Here is a 20,259-nt window from a genome sequence, read left to right as displayed (position 1 = left end):
CTTGGTTTGGCAAAATTTCCTGTTTGTTTTTTTTTTTCCATTTTTTTTGTCTTGAAAGCTCTCGGCACATATCATATTGGCTTTGTGCCTCATTTTGCGTCGTCTGAGCTATTAAATATTTATGTGTTAAGAGAAGAGTTCTTTGAGTTTCAAGTTATCGCTGATAAAAACTTTTTTGGCTCAACGGGCGTCTGCTCTAGTATCGTCGGCTCTATCGCCGCTTCTTAAATCTTTGTTGCGATGGTTATTTAACATACAGTTGTCCTAGTTGACATTTTTATCGAAAGGAACTTCTTTATAGCAGATTGCTACAAACATGAAAATTATGGTAGAATATAGTTTTTCGATAATTTTTTCGACAACGGTTTTTTTTGGTGCGCAATAATTTTTCATGCTATATTTGTATGGTATCTTTTTTTCTCTTCGTTCCATATTGCAGTTTTCGACCGAATTCTTTCTTTCGTTATCAAAACATGACAGTAAGTTACTAAAAAAAATTGAAAAAAAAATGTCTTTACTTTCGATTTTTTCAAATAATTTATTTCAGTCGGAAAATTTTGTGATACTTGCATAGCAAACGGCTGTCCTGTCTTGATTAGATTTTATTTAAGATCAGACAAATTCAATCAAAGGAGGATTTTCTGAGTTTAAACTGTTCTTCTTTTGAATGGTGATGTTTTGTTTTTTCAGTGTTGTCTTGCTAAGTCAATATAAACTTAAGAATGTTCGATTTTCAATCTCATTAAATTTTAAGCACATTCTCATATTCGTTAGTCAACTGGTAAAATTTTATTTTAGAGACTATTTTGTCTACGTTATAGTTTTTGCATTATACGAACAACTAAAAAAGATCGCACCAATTTTTGCCAGACTTCAAACAACAGCTAGGAAACCGCCTTTCAAAGTAAGTAGTTTGTAGGTCATTGTTCTGTCACTGCTTTGTATGAAATAAGAATCCCGGAACATTCATTTGTAACTGAGATTCTTTTGCAATTAAAACATAATGGAAATTAAGCATTTCTTTATCTAGAACAATAAAGTGGATTTTGATTGCAAAAATCAGCCATCTTTTGTCTGATATTTTGTGGATTTATTTGGAAAAAACTGACATGAGACGGTATTAAAGTTTTATCCATTTCGGTGATCTCAAGACAAATTTTGGAATTTTTCGCTGGTAACAATGGTCATATTTTCGAGACTAACCAAAATCATTTTTTTTAATCCACGAGGGATAGGACCAACATACGAGCTGTACAGCTCATCACGGCGAACCGCTGTTGTGCCCCTGCTTAAGAACTACATGCAATTTTTTTGGTTATTCTTCTGGGCTGGGTAATGTTGCCTCACCCTCAAGCAACGAGCACGGATCATGGTGGGCCTCGAACATCCGACCTTTCGATTGAGAGGCGGAGACGTAACCACTTCACCACTGCTAACCCTTTCCATCCTCGGCCTGAATTCGATGCCAATGCGGATATCTTGCTTGTTTTTATTCAAATTTCTTTGAAGAAATAACCTAAAAGTTTTTGATTTATTGAATTTTTTTTAAATGTTTTAATTTTCTCTTCAGACTCGGCCATGGGTTCGTCTGCAGAAGAGAGGAGAAGATGGGACGAAGTCTTCACTAACGTAAGTTCAGACTTCAATGCATTTCTGCTACAATGTAGCAAAGTATTTGGCGTGGTAGAGTCTTCACGCTTTCTGGTGAACCAATAGTGCTCATATAAGTAGGGTTCGGATGTTTTCTCTTATTGCAAACTTTTTTCCAAATTTTGTTCTTCATTGGAGTGAATTGAAATTAATAAAAGCTACTGGTGTATTTGAAGATCTTTCTGCGTTGTAAATGGCAATTAGTACATACTTTTGAGGTTTGTTTGCTGAGTGGTTATGATGCTATAATTAGGTTCTGTTTTTTTTTTTTGTTCTAGTATGACGTGCATAGACAGAACTTCATCACGATAGACACGTTCAAGCGCCTGTTGCACGAGGGGGGCTTGAGGGAGGAGTTGGCGCCCGACAGGATCAAACACCTGCTGGACTTCGCCGACAGGAACCAGGATGGATACCTCACTCGGCAGGAGTTCCTCGACTTCGTGAGTCTCTTTAGAATCCATATATCTTACTTGCCCTGCAACCTCGCTTCTTGTTATGAAATAATATTTTAACTATTGAAATGAGTTGAAAGCTTTTGCAGGAGATGAACAGATAGACTGGTATCTCTATTTACATAGATAAATTTCGAAAAAAATTCTTAAGGCTGACTATTCACTTTTTAAGTCTGATAAATCGAGTTATAAAACCGCATAGCAAGTTTGAAGTTGAAACAATGCTTATCTTTCGTATTTTTCCTATAAACTTTATTTGTTGACAATCAGAAGCCAGTCTTTTGCACAAAAACTCTTACTTGTTTCCAAGGTGTCCTTGCTGTTTAATTATCTTGGCAAGCCACACAAGGAATTCGAATGTATGAGCTCAAATATGTTCCTTCGAAGCCGTTGATCTTGACTTACTCATATGTTGCGGAAAAACAACGGGCAAAATATTGAAAGAGTTACGTGTCCTGCAAAAAAAACATCAATTTTCCAGCATACCTTTTTATGAGTAAGTTTGCGCTGAAGATCGAAAATAGCTAACAAAAGAACTATTCAAACATGAGATGATCAAGGATTTTCTCGAGGGGGCGGATTTTCAAAAGTTTGTCGATTTTTTTAGGTCGACCAAATTGATTTTCCGAGCTCTCCCAGAACATTATAAAGACCCTATTTTGAGCAACCGTTTTTGGACACTTTTTTGGAGTTTTGGCACGCGCTCCACTTCAAAATTAGTTTATATTGGCGCCAAAGGTAGAAAAATTTTCGGGTTGGTCTGAGAAGGAAGGCGTAAGTCCCCCCCCCCCCTAAATCTGCCACGGATTCCAGCAAATGTTTTGGAAAGCTGACTTCTCCGATGCTAGCAAAATAATCTCATCAGCAGTTATGTTGTCTGATTGTCCAGCTTTTTGGTATAAGCGCCCAGGACCTTTCAATTTCTGAATCGTTAGCATAGATACGACCTTTTTTCGACGCGAGACCAAGTATATCTTAATTTTTAGTCCGCTGTCTTTCCGCGACATAATCAGCTTCCGAAAGAACCTATTTGAGCAAATTCTAACTTCTCTATGTCCGGTGACAGTAGATTTATCCTCTTTGCCCTAGTCTCTTCGTGATGTTAGAAAGAATTCATTTCTCTCAATCATATAACAATAGCATGAGTTATCAATTAAGCTCATTTCAAACTATCACCAAAACTATTTTATGACTCTGAGGGGATAAACAAAGGGCAACAGCATTGCCCACTACAACAAACTCTAGACACCTACCCTGAATAATATTAAAATGAAAAAAAAAATTAATTAAAAAAAAAATGTTTAGATGATGGGCAATACGACAACAGACGAGGACGTGAGGATGAGTGAAGATGTTAGGCAGATGAGGGACAAAGTGAGGAAGAGGTTCAGGGGCAGACTGGCCAATGTGGCCATGCGGGAGGCACTGTTGAGTGACAGCCGCATGCAGACATACACGGACGTCATGTCCGAAGATGGATGGATCCCAGTCTTCATACCACTCATATCGCTAGCCGAAGTAAGAACACTGCGCATCATGAAGCAATACAGCAGAACGCTGCAAAAGGCATACTGTTTGGCTCTTTTCTGGCTGTTGCAATGCTTTGCCAATCAATCTATTGGTACTTTTTGGTAGCATCACAAAAATTTTAAGAGAATTGTACGTTTGTCGCAAAAAGCTGTTAAAAAGAGGTGACGGGGTATAGAGATGGGGTATTAAAAATAGTGGGCGGGGAAGAGATTTCACACACCAATTGTGACGGTGAAGTTAAAAATGTAAAGAAGATGATATGTTTTAGCTGATAGTGTTCATCTACTACTGCGTGGACATGGGCGAGATAGGACTGACTGAGCCAGTGCCCATCCAAAGTATCTTCATCTTCAACCCCAGCAAGCACGTCGAAGTGTGGAGATTCTTCACCTACTTACTAGTACATGCAGGGTTAGTGCTTCTACACGTGTTTCTGTTTTCTTTTTGCACTAGACTATTATATCACAAAAATCTTTAAAATCTGCCGACTTTAATTTATTTTGAAGAAAAATTAAAAATGAAAATATCGTGTTATCTTAGTTATATACATTACCTCTAATGGGAAAACTTATATAACATAACATTAGTCAGCCTTGGAGTTCAAACTTATCGTTCGCATAAATGTGCGTTCAATAGGCAATGGTCTTGAAAGAGCCTTCTGGCCAACTGTTTTCAACCAAAACAATAAATGAACAGCTGGGTATCAAAGTAATGACTGCGGTTATCCCCTCGCTCCCGAAGGAATGATTACCGAAAATTATGCTAGCTTATCAACTTCCAGTTTTCAAAAATTCGAAGTAAAGAAGCTGCGTTGAAAATGTTCGGGCTTGAGATTAGTCCTGTAATAATAAGCATGTAGTGAATTGGGAATATTTTTGTTGCGATGTTACAGGATTGAGCACATTGGAGCAAACTTGATATTCCAGCTGGTAGTGGGCATACTTCTGGAAATAGTGCATGGACCCATTCGCATGATCATCATCTACTTCACAGGAGTCATGGCAGGTGAGGAATATCGTGTCAACTAATTTAATTCCGCACATGAAAGACACGATACGTTAGAAATTTACATACGGCTGTCAGCTAGTTCTTCTTTTTTCAAAGCGTATTGTCTTTCTTGACTTGTTTTTGTAATTTTCAGCTTTTTTGATATAAAGACTCCATTTTTGATATAATGTTTGCGAAGTGCAGCTTCGCCTCTGTTATAAATGTTGTCAGTATTGTCCAAATACTGTGTAGCTTAATATGTGTATGTATAGGGTCTCTGGCGACTGCGGTGATTGACCCCAACGTGTATCTGTGCGGTGCCTCAGCAGGAGTCTACGCCTTACTTGCAGCGTACCTCGCCAACATAGTCATGGTACTTGAGCATAAATCTTAAAACTTTTTTTCAAATTACAATTGAGAGAGCCAGTGTCTTATAATCGCGAACAAGTCTCTATGGTCACTTTACAAGACCGTCACTTAAAGTTTATCTCTATACTTTTGATTTCCATATAAGAGGTGCTACAGCATGTAGTTCTAGCATTTGATACAGTTCCTAGCTTTTGATACAGGGCGTAATTCTAGCACATGTTTTCATTATCAAAACTAGTCTGAAGATATTTTGTAAGTATCAACATAACCGAGTGATCTAGTTTTCTTACATTGGGGTAGTTTTATTACGCTTGCGATTGGCATCTTTCCTGATGCAATGCCTCGAAACAGATTTTTAGCCTTTTTTGCTGATTGTTTTCGTTCTCATTTCACTTTTTCTTTCTTCGGCCTAAATGGTTTCGGCTGATAATATATCTGTTTATTTGCCTAATATTTGAAGGGTCAAAACATTTTTTGTTGCATTTGTGCTCTTGAAGGGAAGGAGGAAGGCAAAAAACGGTAGTTTAAGATTTTATAGCTCGAAAGTTTTTACAGCTATTTTCTGTTCATTTGTATTCTCAAATTTTGTCTGCTCAGTTACCGTTTGATGAATGATGTTTTTCAATACATATTAGACTTGTGAATTTAAGTGAACGTAAGTAGTATATTACCACTTTTCTTTTTTTTCTAACCTCAGTCGCAAATATTGGTGCCACTATTTGTGGCACCTTTAGGCTTTTGATAGCATGTCTTTTGACATTCGATTAGTAATAAGTTAACTCAATTGATGCTTTTCTCAATATTCAAATGAACCAAAGAAAGCTATTTGCTTCAAATATCAATAAAAAAATCGATTTCAGAAAGTTTCCAAGTCAATATATATGGCAATTTTTGAAATGAATAATTTATACATAATGTGTTTTTATGTTTTCTTACATGCAAAGTTAGTGTGAATGCCTTTAGTTTGATATATTCCAATTTATTACTTGCAAAATTGTGTCTGTTTGTATTCGGTGCCCCTTTTGCTGCATCGCATTGGCAATTTATTATCGTAAACAGCTGCTTTATTTGTGACTGGTATTTGAGTTCTGTTAAGCATTCGTGCGCAAGCTGGCAGGGAGTGAGACTCCAATTCTCGAGGTCGCAGTTTCGAAGCAAATACATAGCAATGTTTTTACTAATTCGAGACTTCTTTCTATTTTTCTTATTTCCATTTATAAAGCTGCTTTGTTGTCGTGTTCTCTCTTCGTTTCTGTGTTTCAAACTGGCAATTATATTTCTCAGGTTTGTGTTGCTTTCTTCCAAATCAACCAAAAAATCAGCCAAACAAATTTTAAAAAAATTGATAGTTTTTTCATTTTTGTTTAAACTGGTTTTTTCGAACAAGTTTTTTGGCTAGCTGCCTTTCGATTTTTAACGTATCGCAAAGGGATGCAAAGCTTTGGTTCGCTTCTGCGTTGAGTTTCTATTAACAGGTAGCTATATTAAAAGGCTCTCTTGGTTTTCTTGTTTACTCTTGCGATAATTGCAACCGGGTGCTCGGCTTTTTATCGAAAACTCTTTGTTCACAGGTTGACCACGGTGAAATTGGCGGTCATTTCAAATTCTCTTCTTTCATAAATCATCAGACGCATTTGAGCAGGCTTGCATTTTCAATATGCGCTTAATTCGAAATTTGCTTTTGATGGTAAATTTGTCAACTGCGATTGAATTTAACTTTAGTTTTCTTTTTTTTTCGTATCTTTTTTTTGCTTGAAAGGTTTCGGCTTTTGTTATGTCGTTTTATTGGCTTTATGGTTGTCATTTGGTGAGCGAAAAATCTCCGATATTTTTGATTGACAGAAAAATATTCAGAAAAAAATGCCGAAAAAACTGTTCTGGTTTTTTTGCTAACCTTTTTCTAAACTTTTTGAGATTAAGCGGTTTTGTCTCATTTCCTGTCGACTAGTTTGCCAAGCTATGTGTGTGTTTTGTCGCAAGTGTCGCGAAGCTCTGCTTTGCCTGTGTGTTAATTGCATTTACATTTTCTGACTAGTTTAACATACACGTCTAACATACACGAAGACAAAGTGTAAAACCCACGGGTTCAGATTAAAATTTATTATTATTTTTTACCTCGTCGGGACGGTATAAGCGTAAAAGAGAGAAGAGGCTGTGCGTTGTTCTGACTCTCAATTTTGTGCTAACCCGCGCTTTTTCCAAATCATTTCCGGATTATCAAAGTTTTTGGACGAAATAGTGCACACCAACTTGACTAAATGTATCAATGTCCTGAGTTCAAAACTTGAAAGAGTTTTCATTTACAATCCTGTTATGTATGGCATGGGAAAATTGAAAAAGGCTATAACACTCAGGGCTTGCTCTTGATACAGGCGGTCTTGTTTCTTTGTCTAATGAGTTAGATTTGGCGTTGTTTCAGAACTGGAGCGAAATGAACTGGCTCTTCCGACTGATTCGATTGCTTCTGCTGTTTCTTTACGGTGAGTTGCGCTACTTCAGTAGAATCGTTACTTACTAGCCAGGTTTTATCATGAGGTGAATTACATCGCAATTTTTATGTGCTGATTCCCATTTGCATTGAGTTTATTTACACAGTGCTGATTTAAATTAACCGGACAAAACGAAAAATATTGGAAACTTCAAACGCGTTTTTGTCAAATTGAGTTAGGATTAGACAATGACTGACAAAGAGAACTTGGTTGGGGCTGGGAAAGAGGCTTCTTTCGATATAAATTTGTCATCAATTAACGTGTTAGTTTCAGGGTAATTATTGATACACAAAAAAATGCAAAAATGTCCCATTTTGGTACAATTTTAGTTCCGAATTTAAAAAAAAAATAAAATTCGGAACTTTTTAACTCGGAACTAAAATTGTACCCCAAAAATGGGCCATTTTGGCTTTTTATGTTTATCAAAAATTACGCAGAAACTAACGCGTTAATTGATGAAAAAGTTATATCGAAAGAAGCCTCTTAATCAACCCAACAAAGTTTTACAAGGGGAGCATCTTAAAAAATCTGTAAAAAATATATTTTGCTTCATAACCAAAAAAAAGTTCAAAATTTAATTCAATTTCAAAACATACTACTCAAAAGCTTTGCCTAAAACAGATATTAAACGTTTTACCCTGCTAGAATTTTGTTCGTTTTGTCAGGTCAATTCCCTTTATATTCATGTGTAAGAGACTTCTTTTGATATAACTCCATCAACTAACTTTTTAATTTTATCGTAATTCTTGATAAACTAAAAAAGCCAAAATGACCCATTGCCAAAATGCCGAATTTAACAAACAATTTGCACCATAATTCTCGTAAAAATATAAGCAACTTTTGTTTTCTTCACTTTTTGTCTAATTCTAACCCAATTTGAGAAAAACGCGTTTTAAGTTACCAATGTTCGTTTTGTCAGGTCAATTTAAATCAGCACTGTATTTAAATCAGTACTGGAAGAGTTGAATGAGCCATATAGCATTCCCTATATAGAATTCAAAATTGGGTTGGATGAGAAATTGTGTCTGTCCACTCTTCTGCCTGCATCTAACTTAAAATTCATTTAAATTCATGTTAAAATGTTTGTCAATTTAGCCACCGTTGACATCGGTACCGCTCTGTACAGACGTTATGGCTCTGATGCTGTGAACCCCACTGCGTATATGGCCCATATATTCGGAGCCATAGCCGGGTTCCTGGTGGGCATAGTCATTCTGAGGAATATCAAGAAGAAGCTGCACGAACAAGTACTGTTCTGGATTGCACTTTGTATATACATCATCATGGATGTGCTCCTGTTGTGTATCTACATTGGAATTGAACTCAACAAAGAAGACTGATCTCGCAGTCGGAAGATCAGATGGTCGAAACGGTTTCAGTGTTGAAATGGAATTCTTCGAATGTAGTATTTATATTCAATGTTACTTTACAATGCACCACTGCTATTGAGGTCAACGGAAGGCACACAATAAAAATATATGCCCACAATATTCAAGAGCTCTTCCCTTATGGATCTATCCTCATTTTTTTACTGTCCAAATTGCGAAATTGATCGAAATTTAATCCCACTCGAATTGCCTTCAAACTTCTTTTTGATGAGTTAAATCAAAACTTCGCCTTAAAGAGAGCAGATTTTATCCAGTTCTGAACATAAATCATTATTACTAAAATTATCTTTTATATTCAAATAGTGAAATTGTGAATTAATTATTTCGAAATTGTTAAACGGTGTTATTACCCTTGCGATAATTGGATGTTGCCATGTATTTCTTGACTCTTTCCTTAACATGCTTTGTGTGTAAAAATGAATCGCTTCATGTGTTCGCAGTGATCTTTTTCAAATTTAACCGTTTTCCCACAGGTGCGGATCTGCTTCGGGTTTTGGCTGTTCAGATAGTCACCCTTAATGGAGGCTTTGGATAAAAATGATGTGGTTAACTTAACCGAAATAAAAAGCAACCTTTTTGAAAAGAAAGCTCGAGCAAAAAAATTGGTCCTTAAATGAACTCGTACTTAAATGAATTCTACCAATTTTAATCTGAGGTTTGTTTAAAATAAAATTTATAGATCCGCAGCTGTTCTATATATTGCAATTAATGACGTAATTGGATGGTGATGCAATAAGTTTGTTCCTGCTTCTTTCTCAGGGATGACATCATGTTATCACTTTCTTTCTGGTATGATTTGTCATCTTATGGTCGCGAACACAAATTATCAGTTGTTTTCTATGAGCTTAACTCAAAGTTTGATAAACCTGTTCAGCTGAACTTGTTCAACTCAACTGATACAAAGAAGATGGTAACGATGAGCATTCAGTGGACAACCATTAACGTTTTTGCAAAAAGTTGCTAGTGTTTTTCTAAATTACAATTTAGATTAAACTTTAATGGATTAGTTTATTTTAAAAAATGAATTAATTAAGAGTTTATTTTATTAAGAAAATCAAGTACTTTCGTATAGCTTTCTCTTGCCTCTTTTCCTAATGCTATACGTCTTACCTTCTGTCTCAGATCAATATCAATGTGCTGTCAATATCAATGTGAATGTGATTCCCATTCGAGTTCAGACAAGTCGGCCTCTGTGTTGGGTCCTGCCCCGTCAGATTTTCAGGATCTGGATCGGGAATTACTGAATTAACCAACCTGTCGATCATTGTCATCATATCCTGCATCTGCGAAGCCACCTGATCCATTCGGTGGTCGTCCGCATCCCTGTCGTCCACTCATCGTCTCTCGAGTTCTGCATATCAATATTTATTTGCATACTCACTCTGCCGCGAGCCCTGCATTTGCAATTGCATCGCTATCTGATCCAGTCTCCGATCAGTTTTCGACTGCAGTCCTGTCAGATCGGCCGGTATCTGCTGCTTGTCAACGACCTCTACACTGTCTATGTCAAGTCTGGTACACTCTGCAAATCTTGAACATAGTTTGGTCGTCTCCTGCTCCTCGCTCTGGCAGTTTTATTAACCAGTTCCAGAAACTGGGCTCGAGCGACTGCCTGCGTGAAACCTTCAAACTCCTGTCGAAGAAGCAGTTACGCATCATATATGCCATCTATGAACTGCTCACGGTTCATATCGTCTCTCGTTTGCGCGCCCATGTTTGCGTTCGCCACTTCACCTAGCGATCTGACTCGCCTCGAAAACTCTAAGGCCTTCATTATCGCCCTGCATGAGGTTTTTGAACTCTGGCCGCAGTTCGACTCTGGAATGGCATCAACCGCTGATCAAGCTCGGCAAGCATCCTCATCAATGTCGGCTCAGGGAAGCCATCAACTTCTTCCCTGAAGTGATTCGGCATACTCGTCCAGAGCCCAACCTGTTAAACACGTGGGCAGTACCATCCTATCTTGTTCATCTTCCCACCGGTTGGCATCTGCAACCCAAGAAAAATGTTTCCTCCAGTCCGCCCAACCCTGGTAGTTACATGAAGGAAATCGATCTGGCCGTATCGTCCCAAATCCAAAAACGCCTTGCTGCCTGTCCAGCGCGTTCGCTGCTGCAACTGCGGCTTCAGGAATCAGCCGCCTGTCCTGATCTTCCATGTCGTGTTACACCCGAATCGTCAGTTGGCAACACACACTTTGCAACTGCAATCCAGAATATGGCCCACCCAGGAGCGCCAATGTAGATTTAGGGGATTTCTTAAGTGGTCTCATTGGCAGTGTTTTCAGCGGGGCGACCGAGGTTCACTACTATCTACAATCCCGAAAGGGTTAATTTGGTGGCAACTATTCTGCACTGCTGTGTTGCTTGCCCCTTCTGTGTATTGCTTTTAGGGCTGTCTCGTCAATACAATTGTAATGATCTCCAATGCACGACGTATATAGACAGCAAGCAATTTTCTCTTCAACTGATTAAAAGTTTTGCTTGACCACGATTGTCACTCTTCAATCATGAATTTTTTTAGAAAATCAGTACAGCTGAATGCGGAGTTCATTAGTAGGTTTATCATTTATGACTTCATTGCACTAAGCAACTTTGCAACTAGATCATGCTTTCAAGAAAAGCTTAAGTTTGTGCAATCAAGTCAAAAAGCAAAAAAAAACTGCACTGTCTTGAATTATGAAGGTTTTCAATTTTTTTCAGTTTCGCTCTCTGCGGAATTTTATCCCTTCACCTATATTTGTTGGTTTTTTGATCTAATTATCTCATCATTTTCAACTTGCGAGTGAATGGAAGCTGATTTTTCTCATCATACATCAAGAATGGACTTGGCTTTTTACTTGTTATTCAATATGGCAGTTTCCGCTTAAGCCCTGTGGGACCACGGAAACTGCGAGACTACATGAAGATTAACAATTTTCAAATTTACATACCGTAACTCCGGGAGTAATTGAGCTATTACAGTTTTAAAAGTTTTCTTGAGGCATGAATATTTTGAGAAGAACGTATGACATTTTTTAAAATTTTTACTTCCCAGTCCATTGTCTGGAACACATTGAAACATGAACATTGTTTTAACACAATTAGCATTATAGCATGCTTAATTTTGAAAACCGGACTTGTATCGATAGGACATGGAAACGAACCTACAACCTACGGAGACCGAATCATGAACATAATTTGACGAAACGAAATCGCTGTTAAAGACGGACGTAAAAGTGAACGACAAATTTGAAATTTTTGAGGAGTGGGCGTGTATGTATGTATGTATGTATGTATGTATGTATGTATCTATGTATGTATATATGTATGTATGTATGTATGTATCAATGTCTGTGATTTTCATGATAACTGTCATTAACAGATTTAAAGGAAAACAAACGGACACGAGAATTTTGAAAGCAAAGAAAATGGTGTTTTTGAAATATTGCGAATAATGATGATTTTCTTTTCTTTAAGTTTTATAGACAATAATGATTATGGATCTAATATGACAATGAAGAGTGTTATAAAAAACTTTTTTTTTGAAAATTGTATTATGAGCTTCCACTTTATACAGCGTTTTTAAATTTTGATTTAAATCTTTTTTTTTCGAATATTTTTGAGGATATTGAAATGGAGTAGACAAAAAAGCTGAAACGATTTGAAAGATTTCAGTCAGTATATGCATGATTGGTAAAACATGATTTCAATTCGTTAATTTGAACTGAACAAACTGAGAAAGTTTGACAGCTGTTTAGGGGAACGTGGTAAAAAAAAAACATTTTCGACGTGTCAGAGTTTCGAACCGGCGGTTTGGTGGACCAGTTATAATCCACTGACCTAACGTCTGTTGATGGCAGCTACAAGCTGCGTTTGGCAGTGAAGGAAACTGAAGAATTAATTGCTGTGGTGTAGTAAGGAACTATTTGAAATAATTCCTTGTGGGATAGTTTTCTGAAACTGGAGTCAAACCAGGCCTCTCTTCTATCGTGCTTCTGTGGGCTTTTAAATTTTTTATCTATGTTTATTGGAAGGATAGGAAAAACATTGAACGATATGAAGGAACGCTCTGGCACTGGAACTAGGGCTACCTGCTTCCAAGTACTGCGCAGATACGCTTGTGCTAACACAGATGTTCAATAGCCACTTTTTTTGCCGACCAATCATCTGAGCTCATAGAAAGTATGGCTGGAAAAAGACAATAGTTAAATTCTCCGTGTTTTGTGCATTGTTGAGAGTTTGTGTGATTAGTTAAAACTAATTTTCCATGAGGGAAATGAAACAAAGAAACTAAAAGTTTGATCTATTGGAGTCACTGCCTTGGCGGTAGACAACGGGTCATACCACTGTCTCTCAATGTATATGACGGATTAGATGCACGAACGTCCCTTCCTTATGAACCTCCTCCGCTAGTCGGTCAGGGGATACGTGTCTGGCAAGCCAGATTGGGAACCTCAAACCCACGCCCTCCTCGCCATTAAATGAACTCAGGATGTCGGACATTTCACTTTAGATCGACTAGCTTCAGAGACCAGCTTCAGATGCCCCGCCAAAGACATCATCGACTAGTTTAGGTTTATTTTGAGTGATGTTGAGAAGGCGTTGGAAGGTAGCGAAACAATGACAAAAAAACGGTTTATATTATAAACGTCCGAAATATTATGCATTGGATTAACTGCTTACGTTAGACGGAAAGCCTGACATCTCAAGGAGGGATTAACATGACATTTACTAATTGTATTGTACTGATTTTACTATCGCTATGAGTAATTGAAATACTTATTCTATTCTCTAAACTCAGAGCTGTTTAGTGCAGTGGTACTGGAGTGCACTGGCACTCCAGGGGTTAGTGGCTCAATCCTCGAAAAAAATTTTGTTCTTTTGAAATCAATAGGCTATCTAAAAACCTAAGCCACAACAGCTTACTTTCGAACACTTGTATTCATTTGATTAAATTTCGTCAATTTTTAATGTGCTTGTGCTGTTTACTTTTTAATTTGGTCTTCAATTTTAAGCTTTATTTATCTTGTTGCAGGTGTTTGCAATACTTTTGAAAATAAATGCTTCGAAAATGAACGAAAAAAAGTGTCTGTTTAAGGAGCAGTTAGTGCAGTGGTAACACAAAAACCTTCCAACCCGAAGAAGTGAGATGAAATTTTTCAGCGGCTTTAAAATATATTGATTTATTATTCATACATTTCTCTTCAGAAGCAAAAAAAAAATGCGAGAATAACCTCAAGAGAGCAAAAATGACAGAAAAATTTGAGAAAAGTTTTCATTGCCCATTGATTTGGTAGTAATATCGCTCGTAAACGAGATCCATTAATTTATTTTCGGTTTTTATGATAGAGAGAATCCAAGAAAATTACCACATAATGGATACGTATAATCCTGAAAAAGTTGGACCCGCCAAAAACGAATGAAAAGTTACAATTTGTAAGGTGGAAGAGAAAGTTTTACAGTTTGATTGCGTGGAATGGGGATACAGAATGGACATGTTTGAGTCGTTTTTTTCTCTGTTGCATTTATTTGGAGCGTGATGGTGGAACGAAGCAGTTTTCAGGTTAGTCATGTGGCAATGAAACGGTATGATGTGTTGTTGTGGAACGATAGGTATATGCAGACGGCAAATTTTGGAATGACGACTGCAAGATTTAAATATGAGGGGATGAATTAGATGAAGCACCTGCTCTCTCAGCGCTGACGGGCCGGAAAACAGGTGGAGAAGCTGCAGTTTATACTGAACATGTTAATGAAAATGGAATTTAGGAGACAATTGGCTCAACTATAGACACGCAGAAAATAATCTGAGGAAATACGAAACTGAATTAGACGTAATGTATCATAGAATGAACGTTAAATTATTGGCATCGATACATGGAAAACGACGAGTCTGTTTTCACTTGACATAAGTGATGTTTATCTTTAATTAGACATTGCGTATCAGTCATTGGTGCCTTTCACTTTAATTCCGCCCATATTGTTTTTCATTTGGGGATAACCGTCGTTGGCTTCCCGCCGGCGCGTTCATGTGAGCTTGTTTGTTATTCTCTCTCCTTTGTCTAATTAGTGTCACCGGTGGCTGTTCATTTGTACCGACATGGCTTTATTCATCTCTTTCAATGGCGACAGTGCCCGCTTCAGGGACTTGAGCATACTTGAGAACAGTAATGGTGCCAAGGGCTCAATTTTTATAATGTGCATCGAATGCATCTCAGCTGCCAAGTCGTCTTCGGTTTTTGAGGGCTTAAACCATCCCATTAAAAAAAAATCCACCCTCTTCATTAACAGCATTAACAACCTCTTTGACACTTTTTTTTCAACTTGATCGGGTCGAAAGGCCAAGTGGGGTTTGATCGCAGCAACATAATGGAACAGATAACCAATCTTAATACATAATAATCATAATAATAAAATTGGGTTTTGAGCTATGGCTCAAGGGACGATGTCCCCGTACAAATAAACATAACGAAGAAAAGACATAATTAAAAAGAGAATTGTCTGTTGTGTCAGGTGTCAACTTCTGAGTACTGAGTTATAAAGTAGTTCCAGTAGAGAACAGTCAGTTGTCGCTTCAGGTAGGGGCTATCAAAGAACGAAATGTGCTCTTGCAGGTAGTTGACAAGTTTAGGAGTGCGGATCCAGAAGTTTTTATCTGTTTTTCTCCGGCGATTTTTGGTGATATTGAAGTAGTTGGACGCGCCACGCCGTGTGCCTGTGTCATTTGCGAAGTTTAGGTGTTTGCTCCACTGAAGGTCGTATTTTTCTTGGATAATTTGTGAAAGCAAAAGAATGTCGTGCAGTTCAGTGTAAAGAGAGAGTGGAAGTATGCCTAGTGTAGCGAGACGACTTGAATAAGATAGTGTCTCCTGAGTTCATTATCCATTTTGTTGCTCTTCTTTGCACGCTTTCGAGTTTTATCAAGTCTCCTTTGTTGTAGGAGGGCACTTGGCTACCATAAGTGAGTATTGGTACAATGTATCCACAATATACAGAAAGTTTAGTTTATCTCTGCTTTTTCTGAGGTGTTGCGTTTAATCGAGAGTCAGGCGTTCATTGCTTTACTGCAGCGTTCTTTAGCATGTAGTGACCAACTTAGATTATTGCAATGTTCAGGCCCATGTCTTTTTCACTGGATTCTGCTTGTAGTTCGTTACCACATAAGCTGAAAGCGCCTTCGCCTCGGAAAGAAAGTATCTTGCATTTAGAAGTGTTAAGCGACATCGTTTTAGCTGCACACCATTCGCTTACATTGTCCATTGTCGAGGTCTCTCTGTAGGTAAGTACAGGAGTTGGAAAGAAACTTTGAGTCACCGGTAGGGTTGTGCAGTTACTAGTAAGTAAAATTCGTTTACTAGTAAGTTACCACTTTTTTACTAGTAAGTTACTTTTACTCAGAATCTGCTTGAAACTACCAAGTTTGAAAACTATTTATTTTACACAAACACAAAATCCGCTAAATAATCATTATGATAAATATTATTAAGTGAAGCAGCGTTGCAGTATATGAAAACAAGTTTTTCTGCTCTTTCGACTGATAATTGAGACTCCTTACTTTCAAAAATTTCATTTTGCTTCAACTTACTAGTAATAAGCCTTATTTTGCTTACTAGTAAGTTACTAGTACATTTACTAGTAACTTACTTACTAGTAAGTAAGTCCGCACAACCCTATTCAGACTGTTTGTGGCCTGATTTAACGTTGGCGTCTTCGTTATCCTTCCGTGTCTATTTCTCACGTGTTTGATATAATGTACTTCCCTTATGAAACGCATTTCACATGCGGTACAACGGAAAGGGCTTGCCAGCGGAGAAACCAAGCTACCGCGACAAGCACGTCTTTTCATATGTTCTGAACACGTAAAATAAACATAAAACTCGGTAATTTGAAAGGTGGGGGGGGGGGGGGGAACTGGAAAAGAGCCGACTTTGGGGGAGGGGGGACCAAGTTAACATCAGAATCGAGCGTTTTACATGCAGCGCTAAGCAAATTTAATTTAAATTTAGCACTAGGGTGGAGGATCTTAACTTGGTTTATTTGGGGGATGGGGGGAGGGAGAATTAACTCATCTTGGGGGGTTGAAAGATTCTTTATTTCGCGTTATCATATTTTGGTACAAACGCGACTGATTTCTTATCACCGGAGGAATCGCATTCTGTTTCTGAGACAGTTGGATAGGAAAATGAGTACCAAAATAAGAAATCGCAATAATAACACTAATGGCCTGGATTTATTTTCTTACGCTAAAATTAATCTCAAGCCTTTGTCCTATAAGCATGAAAGAGGCCACTAAACAAAAGGAAACTGCAAAAGAGAGGGTAAATTTGAGAGAAACCAAACAAAATAATGTTAAATCTCTGCTATCCAGGCTTGATGCCCTGCACACCCTGCACTTACTAGTAATAAGCCTTATTTTGCTTACTAGTAAGTTACTAGTACATTTACTAGTAACTTACTTACTAGTAAGTAAGACCGCACAACCCTATTCAGACTGTTTGTGGCCTGATTTAGCGTTGGCGTCGTCGTTATCCTTCCGTGTCTATTTCTCCCGTGTTTGATATAATGTACTTCCTTTATGAAACGCATTTCACATGCGGTAAAACGGAAAGGGCTTGCCAGCGGAGAAACCAAGCTACCGCGACAAGCACGTCTTTTCATTTGTTCTGAACACGTAAAACAAAAAACTCGGTTTTTTGAAAGGTTGGGGGGGGGGAACTGGAAAAGAGCCGACTTTGGGGGAGGGGGGACCAAGTTAACATCAGAACCGAGCGTTTTACATGCAGCGCTAAGCAAATTTAATTTGAATTTAGCGCTAGGGTGGAGGATCTTAACTTGGTTTATTTGGGGGATGGGGGGAGGGAGAATTAACTCTTCTTGGGGGGGTTGAAAGATTCTTTATTTCGCGTTATCATATTTTGGTACAAACTCGACTGATTTCTTATCACCGGAGAAATCGCATTCTGTTTCTGAGACAGTTGGATAGGAAAATGAGTACCAAAATAAGAAATCGCAATAATAACACTAATGGCCTGGATTTATTTTCTTACGCTAAAATTTATCTCAAGCCTTTGTCCTATAAGCATGAAAGAGGCCACTCAATAAAAGGAAACTGCAAAAGAGGGTAAATTTGAGAGAAACCAAACAAAATAATGTTAAAGCCCTGCACACCCTGCACTTACTAGTAATAAGCCTTATTTAGCTTACTAGTAAGTTACTAGTACATTTACTAGTAACTTACTTACTAGTAAGTAAGTCCGCACAACCCTATTCAGACTGTTTGTGGCCTGATTTAACGTTGGCGTCGTCGTTATCCTTCCGTGTCTATTTCTCACGTGTTTGATATAATGTACTTCCCTTATGAAACGCATTTCACATGCGGTACAACGGAAAGGGCTTGCCAGCGGAGAAACCAAGCTACCGCGACCAGCACGTCTTTTCATTTGTTCTGAACACGTAAAATAAACATAAAACTCGGTATTTTGAAAGGTGGGGGGGGGGGGGGAACTGGTAAAGAGCCGACTTTGGGGGAGGGGGGACCAAGTTAACATCAGAATCGAGCGTTTTACATGCAGCGCCAAGCAAATTTAATTTAAATTTAGCGCTAGGGTGGGGGATCTTAGCTTGGTTTTTTTTGGGGGATGGGGGGAGGGAGAATTAACTCTTCTTGGGATGTTGAAAGATTCTTTATTTCGCGTTATCATATTTTGGTACAAACGCGACTGATTTCTTATCAACGGAGAAATCGCATTCTGTTTCTGAGACAGTTGGATAGGAAAATGAGTACCAAAATAAGAAATCGCAATAATAACACTAATGGCCTGGATTTATTTTCTTACGCTAAAATTTATCTCAAGCCTTTGTCCTATAAGCATGAAAGAGGCCACTCAATAAAAGGAAACTGCAAAAGAGGGTAAATTTGAGAGAAACCAAACAAAATAATGTTAAAGCCCTGCACACCCTGCACTTACTAGTAATAAGCCTTATTTAGCTTACTAGTAAGTTACTAGTACATTTACTAGTAACTTACTTACTAGTAAGTAAGTCCGCACAACCCTATTCAGACTGTTTGTAGCCTGATTTAACGTTGGCGTCGTCGTTATCCTTCCGTGTCTATTTCTCACGTGTTTGATATAATGTACTTCCCTTATGAAACGCATTTCACATGCGGTACAACGGAAAGGGCTTGCCAGCGGAGAAACCAAGCTACCGCGACCAGCACGTCTTTTCATTTGTTCTGAACACGTAAAATAAACATAAAACTCGGTATTTTGAAAGGTGGGGGGGGGGAACTGGTAAAGAGCCGACTTTGGGGGAGGGGGGGGCCAAGTTAACATCAGAATCGAGCGTTTTACATGCAGCGCCAAGCAAATTTAATTTAAATTTAGCGCTAGGGTGGAGGATCTTAGCTTGGTTTTTTTTGGGGGATGGGGGGAGGGAGAATTAACTCTTCTTGGGATGTTGAAAGATTCTTTATTTCGCGTTATCATATTTTGGTACAAACGCGACTGATTTCTTATCAACGGAGAAATCGCATTCTGTTTCTGAGACAGTTGGATAGGAAAATGAGTACCAAAATAAGAAATCGCAATAATAACACTAATGGCCTGGATTTATTTTCTTACGCTAAAATTTATCTCAAGCCTTTGTCCTATAAGCATGAAAGAGGCCACTCAATAAAAGGAAACTGCAAAAGAGGGTAAATTTGAGAGAAACCAAACAAAATAATGTTAAAGCCCTGCACACCCTGCACTTACTAGTAATAAGCCTTATTTAGCTTACTAGTAAGTTACTAGTACATTTACTAGTAACTTACTTACTAGTAAGTAAGTCCGCACAACCCTATTCAGACTGTTTGTAGCCTGATTTAACGTTGGCGTCGTCGTTATCCTTCCGTGTCTATTTCTCACGTGTTTGATATAATGTACTTCCCTTATGAAACGCATTTCACATGCGGTACAACGGAAAGGGCTTGCCAGCGGAGAAACCAAGCTACCGCGACCAGCACGTCTTTTCATTTGTTCTGAACACGTAAAATAAACATAAAACTCGGTATTTTGAAAGGTGGGGGGGGGGGGGGAACTGGTAAAGAGCCGACTTTGGGGGAGGGGGGACCAAGTTAACATCAGAATCGAGCGTTTTACATGCAGCGCCAAGCAAATTTAATTTAAATTTAGCGCTAGGGTGGAGGATCTTAGCTTGGTTTTTTTGGGGGATGGGGGGAGGGAGAATTAACTCTTCTTGGGATGTTGAAAGATTCTTTATTTCGCGTTATCATATTTTGGTACAAACGCGACTGATTTCTTATCACCGGAGAAATCGCATTCTGTTTCTGAGACAGTTGGATAGGAAAATGAGTACCAAAATAAGAAATCGCAATAATAACACTAATGGCCTGGATTTATTTTCTTAC

The 20,259-nt window shown here is 38.1% G+C and overlaps 1 protein-coding gene across 1 annotated transcript; it reads left to right on the top strand.

Moving 5' to 3' along the window:
• The first annotated feature begins 738 nt into the window (after nt 1–738).
• LOC134844596 (rhomboid-related protein 2-like) lies at nt 739–9,481 on the top strand. Its single transcript, XM_063861352.1, has 9 exons — nt 739–904; nt 1,571–1,629; nt 1,929–2,093; nt 3,411–3,623; nt 3,904–4,046; nt 4,528–4,640; nt 4,895–4,995; nt 7,411–7,471; nt 8,576–9,481. The coding sequence occupies exons 2-9, from the start codon at nt 1,579–1,581 to the stop codon at nt 8,818–8,820; spliced, it is 1,092 nt and encodes a 363-aa protein (XP_063717422.1). The 5' UTR covers nt 739–904; nt 1,571–1,578; the 3' UTR covers nt 8,821–9,481.
• Nucleotides 9,482–20,259: the final 10,778 nt, after the last annotated feature.

Source organism: Symsagittifera roscoffensis, chromosome 4 (assembly GCF_963678635.1).
Source record: "Symsagittifera roscoffensis chromosome 4, txSymRosc1.1, whole genome shotgun sequence".
NCBI classification, from domain to species: domain Eukaryota; kingdom Metazoa; phylum Xenacoelomorpha; order Acoela; family Convolutidae; genus Symsagittifera; species Symsagittifera roscoffensis.
Note: the sequence above shows the minus strand (reverse complement) of the source record. Positions and strands in the feature narration are given on the sequence as shown.